Source organism: Lepisosteus oculatus, chromosome 14 (genome assembly GCF_040954835.1).
Source record: "Lepisosteus oculatus isolate fLepOcu1 chromosome 14, fLepOcu1.hap2, whole genome shotgun sequence".
Lineage (NCBI taxonomy): Eukaryota > Metazoa > Chordata > Actinopteri > Semionotiformes > Lepisosteidae > Lepisosteus > Lepisosteus oculatus.
The window spans coordinates 36394715-36420931 of record NC_090709.1 but is presented as its reverse complement, the minus strand read 5'-3'; the positions used below and the strand labels follow the sequence as shown (position 1 = coordinate 36420931).

The 26217-nt window shown below is 47.7% G+C and overlaps 1 protein-coding gene across 1 annotated transcript; it reads right to left on the bottom strand.

Annotated features, from left to right (window-relative positions):
- Nucleotides 1-401: 401 nt before the first annotated feature.
- On the bottom strand, nt 402-24311 carry LOC138242588 (trichohyalin-like). The gene is made up of 9 exons (XM_069198127.1): nt 23263-24311; nt 20320-21550; nt 18607-18833; nt 10118-10233; nt 8757-8953; nt 7659-7795; nt 5109-6146; nt 1935-2870; nt 402-669 (listed from the first exon to the last, which is right to left on the bottom strand). The coding sequence occupies exons 1-9, from the start codon at nt 24215-24217 to the stop codon at nt 542-544; spliced, it is 4965 nt and encodes a 1654-aa protein (XP_069054228.1). The 5' UTR covers nt 24218-24311; the 3' UTR covers nt 402-541.
- Nucleotides 24312-26217: the final 1906 nt, after the last annotated feature.

Sequence of the window (26217 nt, the reverse complement as noted above, 5' to 3'; positions counted from 1 at the left end):
TGCCTGAGTTCCTCCTCTCCCTCTCCTGCTCCTGTCTCAGTGTCTTCAGCTCTCTCTCAGCTCCTCGATCTCCTGTCTGTTTCTCTCTCCTGTCTGTGGGCTGTGTGTGTCTGAGGGTTGTGTCTGCGGGCTGTGTGTGTCTGATGGTTGTGTCTGCGGGCTGTGTGTGTTCTCTATGTGTCTGAGTGTTATGTATTCTTGAATGCCTTCAGGTTGTGTGTGAGACTGCGTTGTGACTACTGTGTGTTCTCCTGTGTGTCTGCGGGCTGTGTGTGCTCTTGTGTGTCTGCGGGCTGTGGGTGCCCTTGTGTGTCTGCGGGCTGTGGGTGCCCTTGTGTGTCTGCGGGCTGTGGGTGCCCTTGTGTGTCTGCGGGCTGTGGGTGCCCTTGTGTGTCTGCGGGCTGTGTGCGCTCTTGTGTGTCTGCGGGCTGTGTGCGCTCTTGTGTGTCTGCGGGCTGTGTGCGCTCTTGTGTGTGAGTCTGTGCTGCTCTGGTTTCTCCTCCCAGTAAAGCTCCTATCTGAGCTCCTACTGCAGCTCCTATCACTGTTCCTGCTGCTGCTCCTGATGGGCCCCTATTGCTGCCCCCAGTCCGGCTCCCAGCGGCACCAGTCTCAGCTCAGAGGGGCGGGGCTGGAGTCTGGGTTCGACTGCAGGGTCTCCTTCACTCACTGCAACATGAGGAGAGACAGGAAGGGAGGTCACAAGTGACACATTTACTACTCACTACCAAACAAGAGATCAACGATGATGAATCTCATTTCTTTATCCAGCTGATTTCTGAAAGATATAAAATGTCAACAGTACAGCAGAGCAGTCTGTACAAGACACCCACCACTCTGGGTAAAACAGACCTTCATGCGCTCAGTCCTTAAACGTACAACTGTACAACTCAGGAACAACACCAAACTTGTTAGGATATAAACTTGACCTATTCCTCATTCTTGGTAGAAGTTGTGTTTCTCCTCCGTATAGACAGGGGCTTCTGTAACAGCTCACAGTGGGACTCTGCAGTCCATTGGTGGGACTGAAACACAGTAAAGTTTGACACCAACACCTGCTGCAGCACAACCTCTAACGAAAGAACATCATGTCTGTAAAATCACAGAACTTCAACACTGTTCTCCTGGTACAGCATCCTCACACCTGCTGTCCTCCAACATAACTGGATCAGCTGTCCTCCTGGTCTAACAGGACCAGACCTAAACCGCGGGATCAGCTGTGCTCCTGGTGTAACAGGACCGGACCTGAACCTCTGGACCGGCTGTCCTCCCAGTCTAACAAGACCGGACCTGAACCTCTGGACCAGCTGTCCTCCTGGTCTAACAGAACCGGACCTGAACCACTGGACCAGCTGTCCTCCTGGTGTAACAGGACCAGACCTGAACCACTGGATCAGCTGTCCTCCTGGTGAAACAAGACCGGACCTGAACCACTGGACCAGCTGTCCTCCTGGTCTAACAGGACCAGACCTGAACCTCTGGACCAGCTGTCCTCCTGGTGTAACAGGACTGGACCTGAACCACTGGACCAGCTGTCCTCCTGGTGTAACAGGACCGGACCTGAACCACTGGACCAGCTGTCCTCGCGGTCTAACAAGACCGGACCTGAACCTCTGGACCAGCTGTCCTCCTGGTCTAACAGGACCGGACCTGAAAGTCTTGTCTGACAAAGTTTAACTGTGGAAATTCTGGCCGTCTGTGCTAGAGACTCAAATTTAATATGCAATCATATTCTGTTCTTTTGTGTCAAAAACAAATTAAAACAGTACTCAGCAAAAAGCACATATCGCCCCTCATGGTCCCAATACTAAACCGATTCACTCCTGAGTCAGGAGAAAGATCTGGAGCCTTGTGAGCAGATCTGTCTCTCTGGAAGTTGCTTCGCAGAATTTACCCCACCCTGACTGGGCATCCACCACTGCTGGGGTACTTACTCTGACCCGGCTCCAGGCTCTGAGGCTGGGAGGACTCCTGCAACTCCTTCACTCTCTTCTGCAGCTCCCCTTCCCACCTCTCCTGGATCTCCGCTTCCTTTCTCTGCAGCCTCCTGTCGTACTCCTCTCTCAGCCCTTCCTCCCACTGCCTCCTCAGCTCCTCCGTCCTGCTCCTCTCCTCCTGCGCCTCTCGCTGCTGCTCCCTGTATCTCTCCTCCAGCTCCTGCGCTCTCTGATGGTGCTCCCTCTCCTTCCTGCCCTCCTCCTCCTCCACTTCCCTGTATCTGTTCTCTCTTTCTCTCAGCCTCTCCTCTGCATCCTGGTCCACAAAGAAGCCCAGAGTGTTTCCTGCCACCATGTCCTCGATCTTCTCCAGCAGCTGTGTGACCTGAGTGCGGTCGCCCGTGTCCATATTGTTGAGAACATGATACCTGTTCCCACAGCTCTCTAAGAGCTGCTGCAGGTCTCTCCTCTGTGTGTCAATGTACTGCTCCACTGTCTCCTGTCCCAGACTGTCCCCGTGGGTGAAGAGGACGACAGTGTGATTCAGGACAGCCTCCCCAAACACCTCGGTCACGGTCAGCAGGGCTCCCTTCTCCTCGTCCGTGAAGCGTCTGGCCGGCAGCACCAGCAGGAAAGCGTGGGGTCCTGGGGTGGACAGCAGCAGGCACCTCCGGACCTCCAGACACACGTCCCTCTGGCGCCCCCTGCTGTCCAGGAGGTCTGGCGTGTCGATGACGGAGAGCTGCCTCCCAGCAGCCTCCCCCCTGCGTCTCTCGCAGGCCTGGGTGACCGCGGACAGGCTGGGCCGGGAGGGGAACTGTGTGCTGCCCAAGAGGGTGTTTCCTGCTGCGCTCTTCCCAGCACCAGTCCTGCCCAGCAGCACCAGTCTCAGCTCAGAGGGACGGGGCTGGAGTCTGGGTTCGACTTCACTCACTGCAACAGGAGGAGAGACAGGAGCATCAGGGATGTTAGACATGAGAGGAGACCAACCTCTCCACAGGTAAGAGGAGTACAATTTGCTCAAGTCATTTCTTGACAAACGTAACTTAAAAGTCATTATAATTATAATAATAATAATAATAATAATAATAATAATAATTGCTTACACTTCTATAGCGCTTTTCTGGACATTCCACTCAAAGTGCTTTACAGGTCATGGGGATCCCACCACCACCACCAGTGTGCAGCTCTTAACAGGTCCTGGGGATCCCACTACCACCACCAGTGTGCAGCCCCACCTGGATGATGCTCCAGTCCTCTCACACACACCAGCTCTCAGTGGGGAGGAGAGCAGAGTGATGAAGCCAGTTCAGAGAGGGGGGTTATTAGGAGGCCATGATGGGTAAACAGAAGGGGGGTAATTTGGCCAGAACACCAGGGTGACACCCCTAATCTTCTCAAGAGACACCCTGGGATTGTTATTGACCACAGAGAGTCAGGACCTCGGTTTGACGTCTCATCCGCAGGACGCGCCTGTTTACAGTCCAGTGTCCCCGTCACTATACTGGGGCATCAGGACCCACACAGACCGCAGGGTGAGAGCGTCCCCTGCTGGCCCCACTCACACCTCTCCCAGGAGCAGCCTCAGTGTTTACCCAGGAGTCTCCGCTGCAGGTACTGGCCAGGCTCACACCTGCTGGGCTCCAGTTGGGGCTGCCAGCTGGGAGTTGCAGGGTGATAGGGCTGCTGGCCATTATGAAAGAAATTTACAGAATGAACATCTGGGAATTATTCTTGGGCATCATGCCCAGAGTCGGCATAAGTACATCCTCCACCCTGACTCTGAACATCGGCGTTCCCCAGCGCTGCAAACTCAGCCCTCTCCTCTGCTCCCTGTTCACCCACGACTGCGTCTCCAGGAACAACACAAACTCCATCATCACGTTTGCGGACGATACAACGATCATCAGCTTGATCACGAACGGTGATGAGTCCGCCTACAGGGAGGAGGTAGAAACGCTGACAGCATGGTGTCAGGACAGCAGCCTCTCTCTGAACACCAGCAGAACTAAGGAGCTGATGGTGGACCACCAGAACAGACCAGGCACCCATTCACATCAGTGGGTCCGCAGTGGTCCAGATTGTCAAATTCCTAGGTGTCAACATCACAGGCGACCTGACCTGGACCCACCACACCAACCCCGTAGACAAGACAGCGCCTGTTCTCTCTCCCCAGACTGAAGAAGTTCAGCCTGCCTTCACACATCCTGACCAGCTTCTACAGCTGCACCACTGAGAGCATCCTAACCAGCTGCACCACTTCCTGGTGTGGTAACTGCTCCACCCACGAGCTCAGGGTCCTCCAGAGGGTGGTGACACTGGCTCAGAACACTACCGGCTGCACTATTGAACACAGAGGATATCTACTGTGTTAGATGCCTCAAGAAGGCCAGGTCCATCCTCAGGGACCCCAGTCACCCTAAACACAACTTGCTCTCTCTACTACAATCTGAAAAACGGTACTGAAGTATCATACCAAGACCACCAGGTGTCAGAACAGCTTCTTCCCCCAGGCAGTAAGACTGCTGAACAGCCAACCACAGCAGACACCTGCAGTTACCTCCTTGAACTAACAGGGGGCGCTGGCACTCTCAGGACACCTACGAAGAGCACTAAATACCTCCTACCCTGTACCCTACTACTGTCAGAACACCTCAATACCTCCTACCATGTACCCTACCACTGTCAGGACACCTAAATACCTCTTCTTGTGTTACTTCTGCACAATCTGTAAATTGCAATTGTGTAATCTGTTGTATCCCAATGTTAAACCCTATAAATTCCTGTCCTCCAACTCTTCTATCCCTCTTAACGAGCCTTTAACGAGCTCGCTGATTTCAATGCTGACAACACCGCTGTGTGCTGTACTGTTCGTGCATCGATCAATAAACCTTGATTGATTGAGTGTTGGTCCGACAGTCTTGAGGAACAGATTACAAAGACTGAGCTGCTGTGTGATGGATTAAATCTCATCTCCCTGAGAGAAAACAGTTCAATTACAGCACAGAGGATTTAAACAGACACAGATCTGTGTGCCACTGTGTTAGTAACGCAGTACAGAGCGGAGCACAGTATGATTTTAATTCCTAACAGGACACAAGATGGTTGAATCTCTCAGTCTGATGAGCAGTAAGATCAGTGACTCAGTAATACAGCATCAATCACACTCACTGGCGGGAGGGATGAAGTCTATACTGTTCCTCCTCTTGACAGGCAGTCTGGGCTCCTCTGTCTCTTTCTCCAGCTCCTCTTCCTTCAGTGTCTTTCTCATCTTCTCCTTCAGCTCCTCTTCTCTCCTGCTCCACTCCTCCTCCAACCTCTGTCTGAGCTCCTCTTCTCTCTCTCTCTCCCTTCTTTCATACTTCTGTCTCAGATCCTCTGTCTCTCTCTGTCTCTCCTCCTCAATCCTCTGTCTCAGCTCCTCTGTCTCTCTCTGTCTCTCCTTCTCCCTCTGTCTCAGCTCCCCTGTCTGTCTCTGTCTCTCCTTCTCCCTCTGTCTCAGCTCCTCCGTCTCTCTCTGTCTCTCCTCCAACCTCTGTCTCAGCTTCTCTATCTCTCTATTGTATGTCTCCAGTTCAGTGTATACTTGGTCAATGTCAGTAGTGAAGTACAGCCCATAGTTTCCTGCCACCATGTCCTCTATCTTCTCCAGCAGCTCTGTGACCTGAGTGTGGTCACCCCTGTTCTTGTTGTTGAGAACATGATACCTGTTCCCACACTTCTCTACCAGCCACTGGAGATCCTTCCCTCCTCTCTCAATGCGCTGCTCAATGGTTGTGTGTCTCACTCTGTCCCCCCAGGTGAACAGCACTATTGTGTGTCTCCACACTCTCTCACTAAGAAGCTCCAGATGTTCCTTCACTGATCTCCAGTCTGTGTCTGAGTTCAGATTAATCTCCAGGAGCAGAGCGTGGGGTCCTGGGGGACACAGAGACACACTGCACACAACCTCCTTTCTGACACGCTGTGGATCAGCCCTTCTTATAAAAGAGGAACCCCAGCCTGGAGTGTCGACCACAGTGATCTGCCTCCCAGCTACTTCACCCTGTCTCTTCACACACTCCTTAGTTACTCCCTTTGTGTCAAACTCCTCTCTGCCCAGGATGGTGTTTCCTGCTGAGCTCTTCCCAGACCTTCTCTCCCCCAGCAACACGATCCTGATCTCTGAGAGACGCTGTGGTGCCTCTTGGGAATCAGCCTGTCCCTCCCCTGTCAGAGAGAAAGATCACAGATTATTTACATGATAAAGTTCTCATCACAGATATCTTCCCTCTTCATTCCATTTAAAATTCACGATAAAACATCTCTATATCTTTCCTATTGTCCCTGCCCTGTGAGAGAGGAAAATCACAGATTATTGAGATTATTTTTCTGTGTATTCTCTGTAGTATACAAAAACCTTCTGTTAATGTTAGTTAATCAAACTGTATTCTTACAACATTCTTATTCTGTATTCTTACAATTTATATAAAATATATATATATTTTTATTTTTAACTGTTCTCTCAATAGTACATGTTTTTTTTTCATCAGGATTTTTTTTCTTAGAATAATTTAACCTCACTGAAAGGTTAGATTTCTCTCATCTGATAAACAACACAGACATTTTTCCAATGTCTTCCTTGCTCATCTTTACCAAGGGCGCCAATACTTCTGGAGGGCCCTGTAGAGTCCCCCTAACACTGAGTATCCAATGGCAGTTCAGACACATATGGGACTCCTGTGCTCAGTATGAACCTTTATACCACCTTATTTTGAAAATACATACAATATAAAAACTGTAAAATCATTCAGTTCGTCCCGATTCTTCAGAAGTGAGTCTAAAATGTCGCATTTCATAAAGAAGTGTTTGGGACTCAGCCACCTGGCTGGGAAATCTGTGTTGTATAGTTTCAAACCGCTTAGAAACTATCTACTGTGATCCACACTGAAGAGAATTAGCATGATGTTAGTTTAAAAACAGTGAAACTGACAGGCTGGAGGAACTGAGTCCCTTTAGTCTGAAGGGAGTGTCCCACACTGACAGGGTGAAGATAGTGAACCATAAATATATACAAAATATTCAACATCCTCAGTGACAGTCAGTCATCATTAAAGACCAGTTAGATATTGACACCTCAGAGTTCCTCAGAATTAACACTGAAACTCAAAGCAACACTAAGACTTAAAATCAGGAGTGGGAGGCTCTACTGTACACAGAGAGGGGTGGGAGAGGGGAACAAGCTGCCCAGTCAGGACAGGAGAACCTGGAATCACTACTAATTACGGGCCAAATAAATTCCTCTGTTGTTCATCTGTACTGATTCCTCTCTGGTATTATCAGCTGTACAATAAACACGGCCCCTGAGCAACAAACAGGAAATGTTCATATCTGAGCGTGTCTGAGCATCATGAATACTAACAGTGTGAATCCAGTACCATCAGCACACAGTCAGGTTTTACATCAATCATTCTACCTTAAATAAACACCTGATTAAAATATTTAGTACATTCCAAACAGCTTGAGTTTACAGTACCAATCTCCGATCCCCGACAAGAGAAAGTGAAAGTAAACCAGCTCCTGTCTCTCTCCTAGTTCAGACCCTGTGTGTCTGACAGACAGAACAAACTCTCAGCAGACAGGAAGACACTTCTCCAGCTGCTGCTGTGCTCTGTGACAGAGAAGAGACCCTCAGTGACTCCCTTACCGACACTCTGACAGGCAGAACAAGAGAAAACTCACCAGGGCTGAGCGCTGAACTCTCAGACGCCATCTCTCTCTCTCCTTCTCTTCCTGCTGATCTGAGGGAGAAGGACTTCCTGTTCTCTTTAGGTAAAGGTGAGCTCACCTGAGGGATGAAGACTCTGCTCTGGCGCCACCTGGTGGATCAGTACAAATGAAACTTAATAAACCGCCAGGAAAATTCGTAACGCATCTCTTCACTCTGGAGACATTCAACATGAAAATACTTTTCACGTGTAAACTCTCATGTGACTCGTGTTGTTCCAATAAAAGGCTTGCTCTGTCAATCCATCAGCTGCTGCAGGTGAAAGGCTCAGGAAATCCAGAAATTTTAAAAGTAACTGAGACAAATCGCACTTCAATACAATGATTAACTGCGAATAGACTGAAAAAGACTCCGTTTTAAACTCACTTCCCCTGTGAACCTGCAGCACTGAGTCAAGTGTTTTCTGAAATGTGCCCGTATTTAGAAGAGCTAATACTTCACATGTGCATTAAACACATACTCTTTTGGGGAACAAACGTGCAAAAACAATTTAAAATAAACGAGTAGTATTTAAGATTTAGAGAAACAGGTAAAAACATCACCAAGGACAGCAGAGTCTCCTTCCCTGAGGTCTTTCACATCCAGACTGTAAACCTTCCTTAATAAAAGAGCTTTAATTTCACGGGTCCTGTGTCAATCTGCTGTTTCCTCTCGCTGCGGAGTCTTCCTCTGCAGAGCACGATAAAAAGCCTCTTTTAAAGGCGCTATACGAGATGAATATTAATGTCCATCTTCCATCTCACTTCAGGGTTGTTAATTTACCTGCGCAGAAATGAGGAAGTATATATATATAAACAAACTCCGTGTGTAAAAAGAGTCAAACGTGCTGTTTTTCGAGAGTTTCTCCACAAAGCTGTATTCCAGACCACACGGATGAGGAGAGAGAAATTGTTCGGGGATGTATAAACGGTTTAAAAGAAACGGATGTTTTAAACAAACTTCGGTGTACGATGAGCTTTCAGGAGCTGATTCTATACCCTGAAAGCGTGACTTGCGAGCAATTTCCCGATTTCAGGACCGAAAATCCAACATTTCTCGCTAAACCGACACACCGTGAGAAGAGAGAAGAGTTCAGAAGTTTCTCCTCACCTTTGGTGCGGCCGGGCCGGCGCTCTGACCGCTCCAGCAGGACTGCAGGCTCCGGTCCGCAGGTCCGAACGCAGTTTACAGGAAAGGAGCGGAACCGGAGGAACCGGGAATCGGGAATGCGGAGGAACTGGAGGCGCAGCTGGGAGCGAGAGCCGTAATACTGCGAGAATAGGCGCCTCCGCAGCCTGAGAGATTCGCACGTCCACGACCCGCCTCGCCCGGCTCTCGCAGGGAAACCCTATACGTCCACGGAGAGGACGGGCGGGTTCCACGAGTGTACGTGCCCAGACCACTCTGAAGAGTTTCCTCTGTGGGGCTGCCGTGTACTGGTGGTGATCGAGGCTCCAATAAATGCGGGGACTCCTATAGTAGAGATAAGACGGTAGGAGAGCTGACAGGTGTGTCGATACGGAGACTGATTTAACTGTGCGTGTGAAGCAGTTATTGAATATGAATGTGTGGTTTATTTTGTATTGTATTGAGAGCAAACAATTATCAGCAAACAAACTTAAATGAAATAAATTTCGATATAATATAACCTGCATTTTAATAAACATGAGTGAGTGGGATATGTTTTGTGACGTGTTATAAATGGTACATATTGTGATGTGTTATACTGCAGATGTACAATGGAGTGATGTGCGATGTTTTTCTTGTTTCTTGTAATAGAATAATGTTTTTATTTTATTTTTTTCTTACCCTTCTGTTTTAATGTACAGGAGTGCTGGGTGTCCATACAAAATTCCCTCAAGAGACAAAATCTTATCTACAGTATATCATGAATAGATGTTCCAGCAGCTACAATTGTGTTTATACAGTAGCTTGTTGTGATGGGTATCCTACAGCTACAAACACAACACAAAGGTGTCACAGGTGTGGAGGTAAACACCTTTCCTGGAGGTACAAACACTTACTTTGGTTCTCCTAACTTCATCAGGCTCATCTCCCCCTGAGAGTGAGTCCCCAGTCTCAGGTATTCAGAGTGACAGATGTGTCTGTCTCAGTATCACAGGTGGTACAAACTGTTGAATACAACTGTCTGATCTTCTGAGAGGACCTGGCTGCTGTTTTGACACCATCGTCATGATTATGGGCTCGTGATGGATCTGGTGTGATGCTGCTCACTGTGTTTAGAGTCCACTGTGTTTCTCACGCTGGTGCAGACATCTGGGTTCCTCTGCGTGTTCAGGATCCCTGTTTCCTGTATTTTAGAATATTGACTTCATATCACACTGCTGGAGAAAGTGTGGATCATCCTGGATCAGAAGGGACAGTCAGTGAATCCGAGAGGACTCTCTTCCTGTTGTGAACTCTTGACTCGCACTGATACTCCTAAATTCTCTCCATCTTCGGGAAGGACATCGCCGAGAACATCCTCGTCACGTTTGTGGACTGGAAGGACATCCCTGTCCTGGGCGACATCGAAGCCGCGGGCCTGCCCTGCCGCAAGAACCAGAAGGGCAAAGCGACGCACTTCGACTTTAACAAACACATTTAAACCAACAAAACTACAATTTCACTCAAAATGTCAGACGCCAACTGAAATTAAAGTGGCCTTCGAGATCAGTTCAACGAGCTCAATAATAAAGACACTTTCACACCAACAGACCCACAATTTCACCACAAACACATGGAGCTTGTGTCTGTGAAGGTGAAGTGTGAGACGATTCTGTCATCAGGAGGGAGGGCCACAGCAGTACAGCAGAGAGAGCCATCACTGTTACCCACATACTCTCACACCGGTCCCATGTAGAACTGCTGTATTAACTGTCTGGTGAAGAGACGCGTCTGAGACTTCTCATGATCAGGACAGGTCACAGTAAACATGCATAAAGTGATGGTGAATTTTCTTTTCGCCTGCGTCTTATTTACTCGTTGTCAAACATGCCAGTCTGTGTTATTGTGCGTTTTGAAAAGTGGTTGTCGATTTCTTTAAATGTTTCATACAAAAATGCTATTTGGAGAGTAACTAATTAGATATTCCCCTTGACTGAGGATGTGTACAGACTGGTACATTTAAAAAAGACTGGAGAGAGCGCCACCTACAGACGAAAGGCCACATCACAGCAGCAACGTGTGAACAATAAGACTTTTACACCCAAAAACCACAATATCTCCACAACCCCATAAGCACAATGATAAAAAGACACTTTTACACAATTTCACCACAAACCCCCCGAGCTCAATGATAGACACTTTTACACAATTTCACCACTAACAGCCCGAGCTCAATGATAAAGACTTTTACACAATTTCACCCCAAACCCCCAGAGCTCAATGATAAAGACTTTTACACAATTTTACCACAACCCCCTCGGGCTCAATGACACTTTTTCACAATTTCACCTCAAACCCCCAGAGCTCAATGATAGACACTTTTACACAATTTCACCACAAACCCCCCGAGCTCAATGATAGACACTTTTACACAATTTCACCACAAACCCCCCGAGCTCAATGACACTTTTTCACAATTTCACCTCAAACCCCTCGAGCACAATGATAAAAATACACTTTTACAAAATTTCACCACAAACCCCCTGAGCTCAATGATAAAGAAACTTTAACACAATTTTACCTCAAACCCGTCGAGCACAATGATAAAAATACAATTTTACCTCAATGATAGACACTTTTACACAATTTCTCCAAAAACCCCCCGAGCTCAATGATAAAAACTATTTTACACAATTTTACCTCAATGATACAGACACTTTTGCACAATTTTAACACAAAGCCCCCGAGCTCAATGATAAAAAGACACTTTTACACAATTTCACCACAAACCCCTCGAGCACGATGATAGACACTTTTACACAATTTCACCACAAACCCCCGAGCACAATGATAAACACTTTTACACAATTTTACCTCAAACACCGGGAGCTCAATTTACACAATTTCACCTCAATGATAGACACTTTTACACAACTTTACCACAAACCAACCTGAACACAATAATAAAAAGACACTTTTACACAATTTCACCACAAAACCCCCGAGCACAATGATAAAAAGACACTTTTACACAATTTCACCACAAACCCCTCGAGCACAATGATAGACACTTTTACACAATTTCACCACAAACCCCCGAGCACAATGATAAACACTTTTACACAATTTTACCTCAAACACCAGGAGCTCAATTTACACAATTTCACCTCAATGATAGACACTTTTATACAACTTTACCACAAACCAACCCAAACACAATAATAAAAAGACACTTTTACACAATTTCACCACAAACCCCCCGAGCACAATGATAAAAAGACACTTTTACACAATTTCACCACAAACCCCTCGAGCACAATGATTAACTTTTGGACAATTTTAACACAAAGCCCCCGAGCTCAATGATAAAAAGACACTTTTACACAATTTCACCACAAACCCCTCGAGCACGATGATAAACTTTTACACAATTTTACCTCAAACCCCCCGAGCTCAACGATAAAAGGTATTTTATACAATTTTACCTCAAACACCCCGAGCTCAATGATAAAGACACTTTTACACAATTTCACCACAACCCCCCCGAGCACAATGAAAAGAAACTTTTACACAATTTTACCACAAATACTGCGAGCTCAAAGATAAAGACACTTTTACACAATTTTACCTCAAACCCCCCGAGCACAATGACAAAAATACACTTTTACACAATTTCACCTCAAACAGCCCGAGCTCAATAAAACACTTTTACACAATTTCACCACAAACACCCTGAGCTCAATGATAAAAACACACTTGTACACAATTTTACCTCAAACCCCCCGAGCACAATAATAAAAATACAGTTTTACACAATTTCTCCACAAACCCCCCAAGCTCAATAATTAAGACACTTTTACACAATTTGACCACAACCCCATCGAGCACAATGATAAAAATATTATTTTACCACAATGATAGACACTTTTACACAATTTCACCACAAACCTCCCAAGCTCATTGATAGACACTTTTACACAATTTCACCTCAAACATCCTGAGCTCAATGATAAAAAGACACTTTTACACAATTTCACCACAAACCCCCTGAGCTCAATGATAAAGACCCTTTTACACAATTTCACCACAAAACCTCCGAACACAATGATAAAAAGACACTTTTACACAACTTTACCACAAACCCACCGAGCTCATTGATAAACACTTTTACACAATTTCACCTCAAACCCCCCGAGCTCAAGGATAAAACATTTTTTGCACAATTTTATCTTCAACACGCACATCACATTCTCTCCACTGCACATATCATTTCCATACCTCCTCCCTCCTCATCCAACTTCTCTGGTTCCCTTCTCTCCAGCTTCTCTCTTCTTGACTCAGCATCCCTCAACAAACTACTTTAGACACATGAAACTCACCACATCTATTTTAGATCCCATTCCCACCACTTTATTCCAGTCCTGTTCTTCTCCCTGTCCCATTGTCCTCAATATTATACATGAATCCATGAGCACTGGTGTTATACCAGCGGTCCTCAAAACTGCTGCCATTACCCCCTTGCCAAAAAAGCCTAACATGGCTCTCGACAATCTTAATTTTCACCCCATCTCCAACTGACCCTTTCTTCCTAAAAGTCTAGAACGTGCTGTCACACTCCAGTTACATCACCACCGATCATCTAATAGCTTCTGATTCTGGTTCCCTCTCTATACTCATCCTTCTTGATCTCAGTGCCGCTTCTGACACTGTTGACCATGACATCTTACTTTCTCGTCCTGAGACTGTGTTTGGAGTTTCTGACACTGCCCTCAAATGGTTCAAATCTTACCTCACCGATCGCTTTGTCTCTTTCAATGGGTACAGGTCTGAAATTGGTCTTGTCAAGTCTGGTGTTCCTCAGGGCTCAATACGGGGCCCCTTGCTCTTCAGCATTTACATGTTCCTACTTGGTCAGCTTTTAAGATCACATGGCCTCAGCTTTCATTTTTACGCTGATGATACTCAACTATACATCCATACCAAACCTGACACTGATGTGGCTGTCTCTATTCTAATTACATCTCTGACGTAAAAAGTTGGATGACTCAAAGCGTCCTTCATCTTAACTGCGACAAGACTGAAGTCATGCTTATTGGCACCCCCCATCAACTTCGTAAAGCCAGTCCTGTAACCCTGTCTGTAGATGGCTCTGTACTTGAGCTTCAATCAAAATTGAAAAACCTTGGAGTTATATTTGATTCTGGCTTAACATTCGACCCACATGTGCAGCATATCATCAAAACATGTTTTTTTCACTTTAGAAATATCGCTAGACTACCCCCTACGCTATCACTAACTGTGGCTGAAAAGCTGATCAACATTTGTATTCTCTCAAATTCACTACTGTAATGCTTTACTTGCAGGGGGATCAAAATCTACTCTGAACAAACTGCAGTCTGTCCAAACCTCAGCAGCCAGAATCCTGACCAGGTCTGGTGCAAGTGACCACATCACTCCTATCCTGGAGTCCCTGCACTGGCATCCAGTTAAATTCTATGTGGACTTTGAAATCCTCACGCTCACCTGTAAGGCTATGCATGGCTAGGCACCTCAGTACCTGTCTGAACTATTATCGCCCTACTCTCCACCTCACAACCTTCGCTCTTCAAATTCTGCTCTCCTTACTGTCCCCCCAAGCCCCTCTACACTCTTGGGGTGACAGGGCCTTCTCCTGCTCCACACCCAAGCTCTGGAACTCTCTCCCCAAGGATATCAGAGGGTCACCTTCTCTAAACTCCTTCAGATCCAGACTCAAACCCTCTTCTTCAGAAAAGCCTTTACTGAACTGTTCCATTCTTCACCCCTCTGCTCTTCTTAGTACCACCTTCCACAGTCTCCTCTGTGTATTGTAATTGTGTTTTATCTTGTGTATTCTTCTTATTTATTGTTATTGTCATCCTGTTAAGCGCTTTGAGAAGCCACCTTTAAAGGCGCTATATAAAATAAAGTTTAACACCCCGAGCTCAATGATAAAGACACTTTTACACAATTTTAACCTCAATGATAAATGACCTCGGTGTTGGTGGAGGGGAGTCCTCATTCTGTAAAGCGCGTAGCGTAGAGTGGAGTGTCCAGAAAAGCACTATATGAGTGTAAGCAATTATTATTACACAATAAGCAGACACTTTTGACAATTTTACCTCAAACCCATCGAGCTCAATGATAAAAATAGACTTTTGACACAATATTACCTCAAACCCGTCGAGCTCAATGATAAACCGACACTTTTGACACAATTTTACCTCAAACCTGTCGCGCACAATAATAAACCAACACTTTTGACACAATTTTTCCTCAAACCCGTCGAGCTCAATGATAAAAATAGACTTTTGACACAATTTTACCTCAAACCCGTCGAGCTCAATGATAAACAGACACTTTTGACCCAATTTTTCCTCAAACCCGTCGAGCTCAATGATAAATCGACACTTTTGACACAATTTTACCTCAAACCCGTCGAGCTCAATGATCAACAGACACTTTTGACCCAATTTTTCCTCAAACCCGTCGAGCTCAATGATAAACAGACACTTTTGACCAAATTTTTCCTCAAACCCGTCGAGCTCAATGATAAATCAACACTTTTGACACAATTTTACCTAAACCCGTCGAGCTCAATGATAAACTGACACTTTTGACACAATTTTACCTCAAACCCGTCGAGCTCAATGATAAACAGACACTTTTGACCCAATTTTTCCTCAAACCCGTCGAGCTCAATGATAAATCGACACTTTTGACACAATTTTACCTCAAACCCGTCGAGCTCAATGATCAACAGACACTTTTGACCCAATTTTTCCTCAAACCCGTCGAGCTCAATGATAAACAGACACTTTTGACCAAATTTTTCCTCAAACCCGTCGAGCTCAATGATAAATCAACACTTTTGACACAATTTTACCTAAACCCGTCGAGCTCAATGATAAACTGACACTTTTGACACAATTTTACCTCAAACCCGTCGAGCTCAATGATAAACCAACACTTTTGACACAATTTTACCTCAAACCCGTCGAGCTCAATGATAGATCGACACTTTTGACACAATTTTACCTCAAACCCGTCGAGCTCAATGATAAACAGACACTTTTGACCAAATTTTTCCTCAAACCCGTCGAGCTCAATGATAAATCGACACTTTTGACACAATTTTACCTCAAACCCGTCGAGCTCAATGATCAACAGACACTTTTGACCCAATTTTTCCTCAAACCCGTCGAGCTCAATGATAAACAGACACTTTTGACCAAATTTTTCCTCAAACCCGTCGAGCTCAATGATAAATCAACACTTTTGACACAATTTTACCTAAACCCGTCGAGCTCAATGATAAACTGACACTTTTGACACAATTTTACCTCAAACCCGTCGAGCTCAATGATAAACCGACACTTTTGACACAATTTAACCTCAAACCCGTCGAGCTCAATGATCAACCGACACTTTTGACACAATTTTACCTCAAACCCGTCGAGCTCAATGATAAACCGACACTTTTGACACAATTTTACCTCAAACCCGTCGAGCTCAATGATAAACCAACACTTTTGACACAATTTTACCTCAAACCCGTCGAGCTCAATGATAAAGACACACTTTTACACAATTTCACCACAGACATTTTCTCACTCCTATGACTGTTTTCTCATCAGCCTGAGGACTGAACGATTTCAATGAAGAAACGGAGGGACAAGTCGCCACTCACCGCCACAGCCCGGGAAACATCTTCCGTCTCCAACACGAACAGCAAACGTCCTCTCGGTGCGCAGAAACGTCCAGAAACGCGTTGACTTTGGACTCAGTCAAGTTTAACAGGTGTATAAACGTGCTGAAGAGCCCCAGCCTGGCGAAAACTCTGTCAGACCGATTATACTGACGCAGTATTATATTATAATAGCGTTACAATACAGATTGCATATGATATTGATGACACTGACGCAAACGCACACTTTTCCACTTCTTTGACGCCGATATCTACGTCCGTGAAGAACAAACTGCTGCTCTAGACGACATTATATTTGAAACACACGAATTGAGTGATAGAAACGTGTTCAAACCGCGGTTGACCTGTGGCTTCAGCTCGGCGACGCAGAGACACGGCGTCCATGAGGGCGGGAAAGAAGAAATCTTGTGTATTCTAATAAAAAGCTGACTAAAACCAATTATTAATGATAAAATAAGTTCAAACTCGGGAAACCGCGGCTGGGCAGGAGCCCTCACGGCGGGAAAGGCGGGAAGCGCGACCGTTAGGAATTCAAACTTCAAACGTTCTCGCAGGGACCGCCCCCCTGTCCCCTCTCAGCCAATGGGCTTCCACCACGGTGGAGTGACGTCCCGCCTCAGCCCTCTCCTCCAATGGGCTTAAGGGACACTCGAGTGACGCTCTCGGGAGCCCTCCTCCCCGGACAGGGCTGTTAAAAGCCCTCTGAGTGACTGACCCAGGGTTCACAAGCTGCCCAGGAGGCTCTACTGTACACAGAGAGGGGTGGGAGGGGGGAACAAGCCGATACCCTGGCTCCTCTCAGGAAACTGCTGATGAAGCCGGGACCAATTAACGTCCGACTAATTAACGAGCGAGTTGAACCCTGTGGGTGTCATTCCCAGTGTGGCCCAGCAGAGGGCGCTGAAGGGCTGTAGGTGGCGGCAACACCCCTCAGTAAAATGACACCTGACCCCCACCCCCTGTCTCTGCCCACCTACTGTGTGCGCTTTCAGGAACAGTGAGCCGGTTTAAATCTCGCCGATCCAGCTCGTGGCTCCCTGGTTTGGTCCCGACAGAGTGGACCGGGTCGAGACAGCAGGACTGTCAGGCTGCGGAGTTGATCTCTAACCATCAGGAAGGATAGCAGTCATTTCACACAGACACCAGTACCAGCGACCCCCCCCCCCAGCAGAAACACGCAGACTCCACACACACAGACACCAGCGACCCCCAGCAGGAACACACAGACTCCACACACACAGACACCAGCGACCCCCAGCAGGAACACGCAGACTCCACACATACAGACACCAGCACCAGCGACCCCCAGCAGGAGCACGCAGAATCCACACTCACTCTTGTGACACAGTTTCACTCGTTTGTCCTCGCCGCTCAGCTCAGGGGACGAGTGAGGACAGATTCAGGGAAAGAGCAGCACCGACAGTGAGTCACTGGGGAAAAGAGAGCCTCTTTCTCTGAGGAGCAGGGCTGTATTGGCTTCGACAGGCTCGCTGGAGGTGCTGTGGTTCCAGTTTGCGATGTGATGAGAACAGAGATTCGTCCAGCAGTTTCAGGACTCAACCTAAAAAGTGACTTTTTAGCTGATGTGACAGAGGACCAGCCTAGAGGACCAGGTATTGAAGAGAAACAGGAACGTGTGTTTTTACCTCCTTCCAGCTGAAGTACAGCAGTAGAAACCTATTGTTCGCTTCTTTAGAATGATACAGAAACGCTGTTGGAAAACAAAGGTGATTATGAGAGAAGAAGTTGAATAAAAATCGGAATCAAGCCCTGCAGGACTAAAGGGATCCTGCCTGTTGTAACAGAGCTGACTGACAGGAGCTGGTATTTCATACCAGACTGAGAGGATTATACTGGGGAGAATAACAGACAGTCAGGAGATCAAATATTGTAGGGTTACACGTTACAGGACTCCCGTCTCCTGTGGAGACACACCTGTGGGGTCGTGTCAGGGCAGAAGTCCCACATTGTAAACCAGTGTAAACTGGGACTGGGACCAACCCGGATCAAGACCAGACCTGAGAGCTTCAGGACTCTCTCCCACTGGTGTCCTTTTCTCTCTCTCTGTCCTGTGTCCTAACAAACCCCACTAATCCCCCGTGTGGGAAAGAGGACCCGCTCGTCCCTCTGTCCTGTCCCGGTGTCGCCGTCACTGGGACTGGAGCAGCCGGAGAGGAGACGCACTTCCAGAACTTTCCTTCCCGCTCGGCTCTTCCCCTCCTGAGGAAAGAGCATCTTCCCACACAAACAGCCCGTTTCTCTCGGAGACGCCCGCAGCACAGGGGGCCTTTTCCCAGGACACCAGGACTCCCCTCGTCTGCGGAAACACCCGGGAAGAGCCTCCCAGCCCACAGGAGGGGAGTCCCAGTCCTTCCCGGGATTTCCAGGACAGGAGCAGCTCCTCAGCTGGGAATAAAACCGCCCCGAGAGGAGCTCGAGCGCTCGGGCTCGGAGTGTCGCTTAGCAACCGGCACCGCAGCGGCATCCGGAGGACGAGCCGGAAGCGGGTTTTGGCGCCAGTTCTGCTCTTTGATTACCGGCTCAGGAGAATAAAGTCGATATAAAAACATTAAAGTCCATTTCTCTCCCTCCTCTGTGGAAGCCGTGTCCGCCAGGGAGTGGAAAGAAAAAAAAACGCGCCGCGGTTTCTCGCCGTTTCGGCTTTAGATCTCGAAATTATGACTTTTCTGACTCGGAATTGCGAGATATAAAGTCCCAATGACCAGAAATAAAGTCGCGATTCTGAGATTGTAAGTCGCCGTTACGAGATATAAAGTCCCAGTTGCCGGACGAGCCGGTTCTGCTCTTTGATTATGGGCTCAGGAGAATAAAGTACACATATACACAGATACACATACTGTACTGTAATGGTACGGAGGAGGAAGCGCCCCTAGGCGCTCATAGTACCGCTGGGCATGCTGGGAGTTGTAGCCAGGGAGAGTCTGAGGGTCAGCACGATGACCAGCGGCTGACCCTACCTGTGTAAATAATGTCATAGTAGTGTCTTATAAGTGTACTGTATAGCTTGTTGTTAAGTCGTTAAGTAATTACCACCCTAAAGATGTGTGTGTGTTCCGTCATGTGTGTGTATATTCTGTGGTTGATAAAGAATAAAGCCTGGTTCGTTTATTGCGTCTCCACTGGTCCTTTGTCCTGAGAAGAACCTGTAAATGCTACAATATATTCTGTTACATACAAATATACAATGTCAGAATTATATCCAAAAGTATTCATGACATTTATATAGATACACAAAGAATAGCAAAATACAAACATGATCAAAATAGAACATTATTTAAAATTAGTTTTCTTCACATGGGACACTAAGGGCTGGTTTTCAGTGAGTCGGATCTCTTACGAGGAAGAGATCAGTGTTTCAGTGGAAAGTCCTCACTCTGTGTCCAGGAAGTATCTTCCTCTCCCGCTGGGAAAGACTGTGTGGATCAGTGACTGACCTGCGGCAGTGTCTCTGTGTCTCTCTGTCACTCGGATAACACTGCCTGAGCTCCTCCTCTCCCTCTCCTGCTCCTGTCTCAGTGTCTTCAGCTCTCTCTCAGCTCCTCGATCTCCTGTCTGTTTCTCTCTCCTGTCTGTGGGCTGTGTGTGTCTGCTCATTGTGTCTGTGGGCTGTGTGTGTCTGCTCATTGTGTCTGTGGGCTGTGTGTGTCTGCGGGCTGTGTGTGTCTGCTCATTGTGTGTGTTCTCTATGTGTCTGAGGGTTTTGTATTCTTGAGTGCCTTCAGGTTGTGTGTGAGACTATGTTGTGACTTCTTCTCGATGTGCTGCTTGTGGTCCTCAATCACTCTCCTGTATCTCCTGTGTGTCTCTGATGCCACACAGTGAGTCTGTCTATCACTGTGTTTTGTCTCTCTATTGTCTCTCTGTATCTCTCTACTGTCTCTCTCAGCTCCTCGATCTCCCTCCTGCAGCTCCTGTGCTCCTGTCCTGCTGGAGTGAACTGTGTTGTCAACACACTGACCTGCTGGAGAGTCTCTCTGTCTCTCTCTGCCTCCTCTCTGGCCTTTTCCTCATGGTGCTGCCTGAGCCCCTCCATCTCCCTTCTGTGTGTCTCCTCCCTCTCTCTCCTCTCCCTCTCCTGCTCCTCTCTCAGTTCCTCTACCTCTCTCTGCAGCCTCTCTCTCTCCACTCTCTCTCTCCTCAGCTCCTCCTCCAGCTCTCTCCTCCTCCCCTCATCCCTCTCCTCCCTCAGCCTCTCCTCCAGCTCTGCTATCTGCTCCTCCAGCGCTCTGATCTTCTCCTCTCGTGTCTGGATCTCCTCCTCCATCCTGCGGAGGTGGTTCTGCAGCTCCTTCTGGTGCTTCTCCCTCAGTCTCTCCTCCTCCCTCTGTTTGCTCTCCTCTCTGTCCCTCAGGATCTGCAGTTGCCTCTGTCTGATCTGGGACTCGGCCTCCTGGTACGTCTCAGTGCTGTAGTAGCTGCCCTTGTTTCCTGCTACCAGCTCCTCTATCTTCTCCAGCAGCTCTGTGACCTGAGTGCTGCCCCTGTCCTTGTTGTTGAGGGCGTGATACCTGTTCCCACACTTCTCCAGCAGCCACTGGAGCTCCCTGCTGCCTGTGTGCACAGACTCCTTCAGCGTCCTGCTAGTCAGCTCATCAGCGTGGGTGAACAGGACCATGGTGTGTCCCAGGGCCCTCTCCCCGAATATCTCCAGGACTGTCTCCAGTGTCCTCTTCTCCTCCCCTGAGGATCGGCCCAGCGGGGTCACCAGGAGATAGGCGTGGGGTCCCGGGGCAGACAGGTTAACACAGAGCCCCACATCCCGTCTCCTGTCCCCCTCAGACAGTCCGGCGTGGAGCCAGTCTGGAGTGTCCACCACAGTCACCCGTCTCCCGGACACTTGTCCTGTCCTCTTCCGGCTCTCCTGAGTGACCGCGGAGCTGCTGGCTTCAGAGGGAAACTCCTCTGAGCCCAGGATGGTGTTTCCTGCTGCGCTCTTCCCAGCACCAGTCCTGCCCAGCAGCACCAGTCTCAGCTCAGAGGGGTGGGGCTGGAGTCTGGGTTCGACTTCACTCACTGCAACAGGAGAAGAGACAGGAGCATCAGGGAGGTTACGCATGAGAGGAGACCAACCTCTCCACAGGTAAGAGGGGTTCAGTTTGCTCAAGAGACAAAACTTAAAAGTCATTATGAAGGAATCTTACAGAATGAACATCTGGGAATTAACCTTGAGTATCAGCTAACTACAGTTTTACCTGATGATCATGATTTTTCCTTGTGTCAGATCTATTTTTTCAAAGTGACTCAAGTTTCATCTGAAAAGTCTGTGTTTATATACTGGCCTCAAGCAACAACAGTCATGCTGCAGTACTGTACTGTTACAGGGGCAGAGTGTAGAAAGACATTAATTGAAGAAGGAGAGATAATCTCTTCACCCCAGTGAAGAACAGCACTCTAGGAGAGTGTGCAGTCCAGTGCAATCATCCTGCTGGTATTTCACTCTGTTCAGTAATTCTCCATCTCACCCTGTTTGACACAGATTCTACAACAGGCTGCTGCTGTTCAGTCACAGACTCGCTGATCTGTAGACAAGCTGTGACGAGTCCTTCAGACTGATGTACAGAAACAGCTCTTGTCTGGGGTTCTAATGATCTGCTGATGGGCTCTTTCACCCACTCCTGTCCTGCTGGACTTCAGAGCTGCCTTTGACACTAACAGATCATCTGAGGAGGCCATCGCCCCTGGTCTACACACTGCCCTCTCCCACCTGGACGAAAGAGAAACGTATGTGAGAATGTTGTTGTTGATTACAGCTCAGCATTCAACACCATCGTACCCTCAAGGTTCATCACCAAGCTCAGGGTCCTCCAGAGGGTGGTGACACTGGCTCAGAACACTAACGGCTGCGCTACTGAACACAGAGGATATCTACTGTGTTAATGCCTCAAGAAGGCCAGGTCCATCCTCAGGGACCCCAGTCACCCTAAACACAACTTGCTCTCTCTACTACCATCTGGAAAACGGTACTGAAGTATCAGACCAAGACCACCAGGTGTCAGAACAGCTTCTTCCCCCAGGCAGTAAGACTGCTGAACAGCCAACCACAGCAGACACCTGCAGTTACCTCCTTGAACTGACAGGGGGCACTGGCACTCTCAGGACACCTACGAAGAGCACTAAATACCTTCTGCCCTGTACCCTACTACTGTCAGGACACCCAAATACCTCAATACCTCCTACCCTGAACCCTACTACTGTCGGGACACCTCAATACCTCCTACCCTGTTCCCTACCACTGTCAGGACACCCAAATACCTCCTATCCTTGTGTTACTTCCCACACAATCTGTGAATTGCAATTGTGTAATCTGTTGTATCCCAATGTTAACCCCTATAAATTCCTGTCCTCCAACTCTTCTATCCCTCTTAACGAGCCTTTAACGAGCTCGCAGATTTCAATGCTGATAACACCGCTGTGTGCTGTACTGTTCGTGCATCGATCAATAAACCTTGATTGATTGAGTGTTGGTCCCACAGTCTTGAGGAACAGATTACAGAGACTGAGCTGCTGTGTGATGGATTAAATCTAATCTCCCTGAGAGAAAAGAGTTCAATTACAGCACAGAGGATTTAAACAGACACAGATCTGTGTGCCACTGTGTTAGTAACGCAGTACAGAGCGGAGGACAGTATGATTTTAATTCCTAACAGGACACAAGATGGTTGAATCTCTCAGTTTGGTGACCAGTAAGATCAGTGACTCAGTAATACAGCATCAATCACACTCACTGGCAGGAGGGGTGATGTCCAAACTGTTCCTCCTCTTGACAGGCAGTCTGGGCTCCTCTGTCTCTTTCTCCAGCTCCTCTTCCTTCAGTATCTTTCTCATCTTCTCCTTCAGCTCCTCTTCTCTCCTCCACTCCTCCTCCAACCTCTGTCTGAGCTCCTCTTCTCTCTCTCTCTCCCTTCTTTCATACTTCTGTCTCAGCTCCTCTGTCTCTCTCTGTCTCTCCTCCAACCTCTGTCTCAGCTCCTCTGTCTCTCTCTGTCTCTCCTCCAATCTCTGTCTCAGCTCCTCTGTCTCTCTCCGTCTCTTCTCCTCCCTCTGTCTCAGCTCCTCTGTCTCTCTCTGTCTCTCCTCCTCCCTCTGTCTCAGCTCCTCCGTCTCTCTCTGTCTCTCCTCCTCCCTCTGTCTCAGCTCCTCCGTCTCTCTCTGTCTCTCCTCAATCCTCTGTCTCAGCTCCTCTGTCTCTCTCTGTCTCTCCTTCAAACTCTGTCTCAGCTCCTCCGTCTCTCTCTGTCTGTCCTCCTCCCTCTGTCTCAGCTCCTCCGTCTCTCTCTGTCTCTCCTCCTCCCTCTGTCTCAGCTCCTCCGTCTCTCTCTGTCTCTCCTCCTCCCTCTGTCTCAGGTCCTCCGTCTCTCTCCGTCTCTCCTCCTCCCTCTGTCTCAGCTCCGCTGTCTCTCTCTGTCTCTCCTCCTCCCTCTGTCTCAGCACCTCTGTCTCTCTCTGTCTCTCCTTCAAACTCTGTCTCAGCTCCTCCGTCTCTCCCTGTCTGTCCTCCTCCCTCTGTCTCAGCTCCTCCGTCTCTCTCTGTCTCTCCTCCTCCCTCTGTCTCAGGTCCTCCGTCTCTCTCCGTCTCTCCTCCTCCCTCTGTCTCAGCTCATCTGTCTCTCTCTGTCTCTCCTCCTCCCTCTGTCTCAGCTCCTCTGTCTCTCTCTGTCTCTCCTCCTCCCTCTGTCTCATCTCCTTTGTCTCTCTCTGTCTCTCCTCCTCCCTCTGTCTCAGCTCCTCCGTCTCTCTCTGTCTCTCCTCCTCCCTCTGTCTCAGCTCCTCCGTCTCTCTCTGTCTCTCCTCCTCCCTCTGTCTCAGCTCCTCCGTCTCTCTCTGTCTCTCCTCCTCCCTCTGTCTCAGCTCCTCCGTCTCTCTCTGTCTCTCCTCCTCCCTCTGTCTCAGCTCCTCCGTCTCTCTCTGTCTCTCCTCCTCCCTCTGTCTCAGCTCCTCCGTCTCTCTCTGTCTCTCCTCCTCCCTCTGTCTCAGCTCCTCTGTCTGTCTCTGTCTCTCCTCCTCCCTCTGTCTCAGCTCCTCCGTCTCTCTCTGTCTCTCCTCCTCCCTCTGTCTCAGCTCCTCCGTCTCTCTCTGTCTCTCCTTCTCCCTCTGTCTCAGCTCCTCTGTCTCTATCTGTCTCTCCTCCTCCCTCTGTCTCAGCTCCTCTGTCTCTCTCTGTCTCTCCTCCAACCTCTGTCTCAGCTCCTCTATCTCTCTATTGTATGTCTCCAGTTCAGTGTATACTTGGTCAATGTCAGTGGTGAAGTACAGCCCATAGTTTCCTGCCACCATGTCCTCTATCTTCTCTAGCAGCTCTGTGACCTGAGTGCCGCCCCTATCCTTGTTGTTGAGAACATGATACCTGTTCCCACACTTCTTCACCAGACACTGGAGCTCCTTCCCTCCTCCCTCAATGTGTTGCTCAATGGTTGTGTGTGTCAGTGTGTCCCCACAGGTGAACAGCACTATTGTGTGTCTCCACACTCTCTCATTGAGAAGCTCCAGATATTCCTTCACTGATCTCCAGTCTGTGTTTGAGTCGAGATCAATCACCAGGAGGAGAGTGTGGGGTCCTGGGGGACACAGAGACACGCTGTACACAATCTCCTGTCTGATCTGCTGAGGATCATTCCTCATCAGCCACACATTCCAGCCTGGAGTGTTGACCACAGTGATCTGCCTCCCAGCTACTTCACCCTGTCTCTTCTCACACTCCTGAGGTTCTCCCTCAGTGTCAAACTCCTCTCTGCCCAGGATGGTGTTTCCCGCTGAGCTCTTCTCAGACCATCTCTTCCCCAGCAGCACGATCCTGATCTCTGAGAGACGCTGTGGTGCCTCATGGGATTCAGCCCGTCTCCTCCCTGTCAGGGAGAAAGATCACAGATTATTTACATGATTAAGTTCTCATCACAGATATCTTCACTCTTCATCCCATTTAAAATTCACGATAAAAACTCCTCTATATCTTTTCTATTGTCCCTGCCCTGTGAGAGGAAAATCACAGATTATTGAGATTATATTTCTGTGTATTCTCTGTGGTATACAAAAATGTTCTGTTAATGTTAATCAGACTGTATTCTTAAAACATTCTTATTCTGTATTATTACAATTTATATTAAATATTTGTTTATTTTAACTGTTATCTCAATAGTACATGTTTATTTTTCATCAGGATTTTTTTTCTTAGAATAATTTAACCTCACTGAAAGGTTAGATTTCTCTCATCTGATAAACAACACAGACATTTTTCCAATGTCTTCCTTGCTCATCTTTACCAAGGGCGCCAATACTTCTAGAGAGCCCTGTAGAGTCCCACTAACACTCTGAGTGTCCAATGGCAGTTCAGACACATATGGGACTCCTGTGTTCAGAATGAACCTTTATACCACCTTATTTTTAGATAAATGTAAAAAACTGTAAAATCATTCAGTCTGTCCCGATTCTTCAGTAGTGAGTCTAAAATGTCACATTTCATAAAAAATTTTTGGGACTCAGCCACCTGGCTGGGAAATCTCTGTGTTGTATAGTTTCAAACCGCTTAGAAACTAGCTACTGTGATGCACACTGAAGAGAACTAGCATGATATTAGTTTAAAAACAGTTAAACTGACAAGCTGGAGGAACTGAGTCTCTTTAGTCTGAAGGGAGTGTCCCACACTGACAGGGTGAAGATAGTGAGCCATATATATACAAAATATT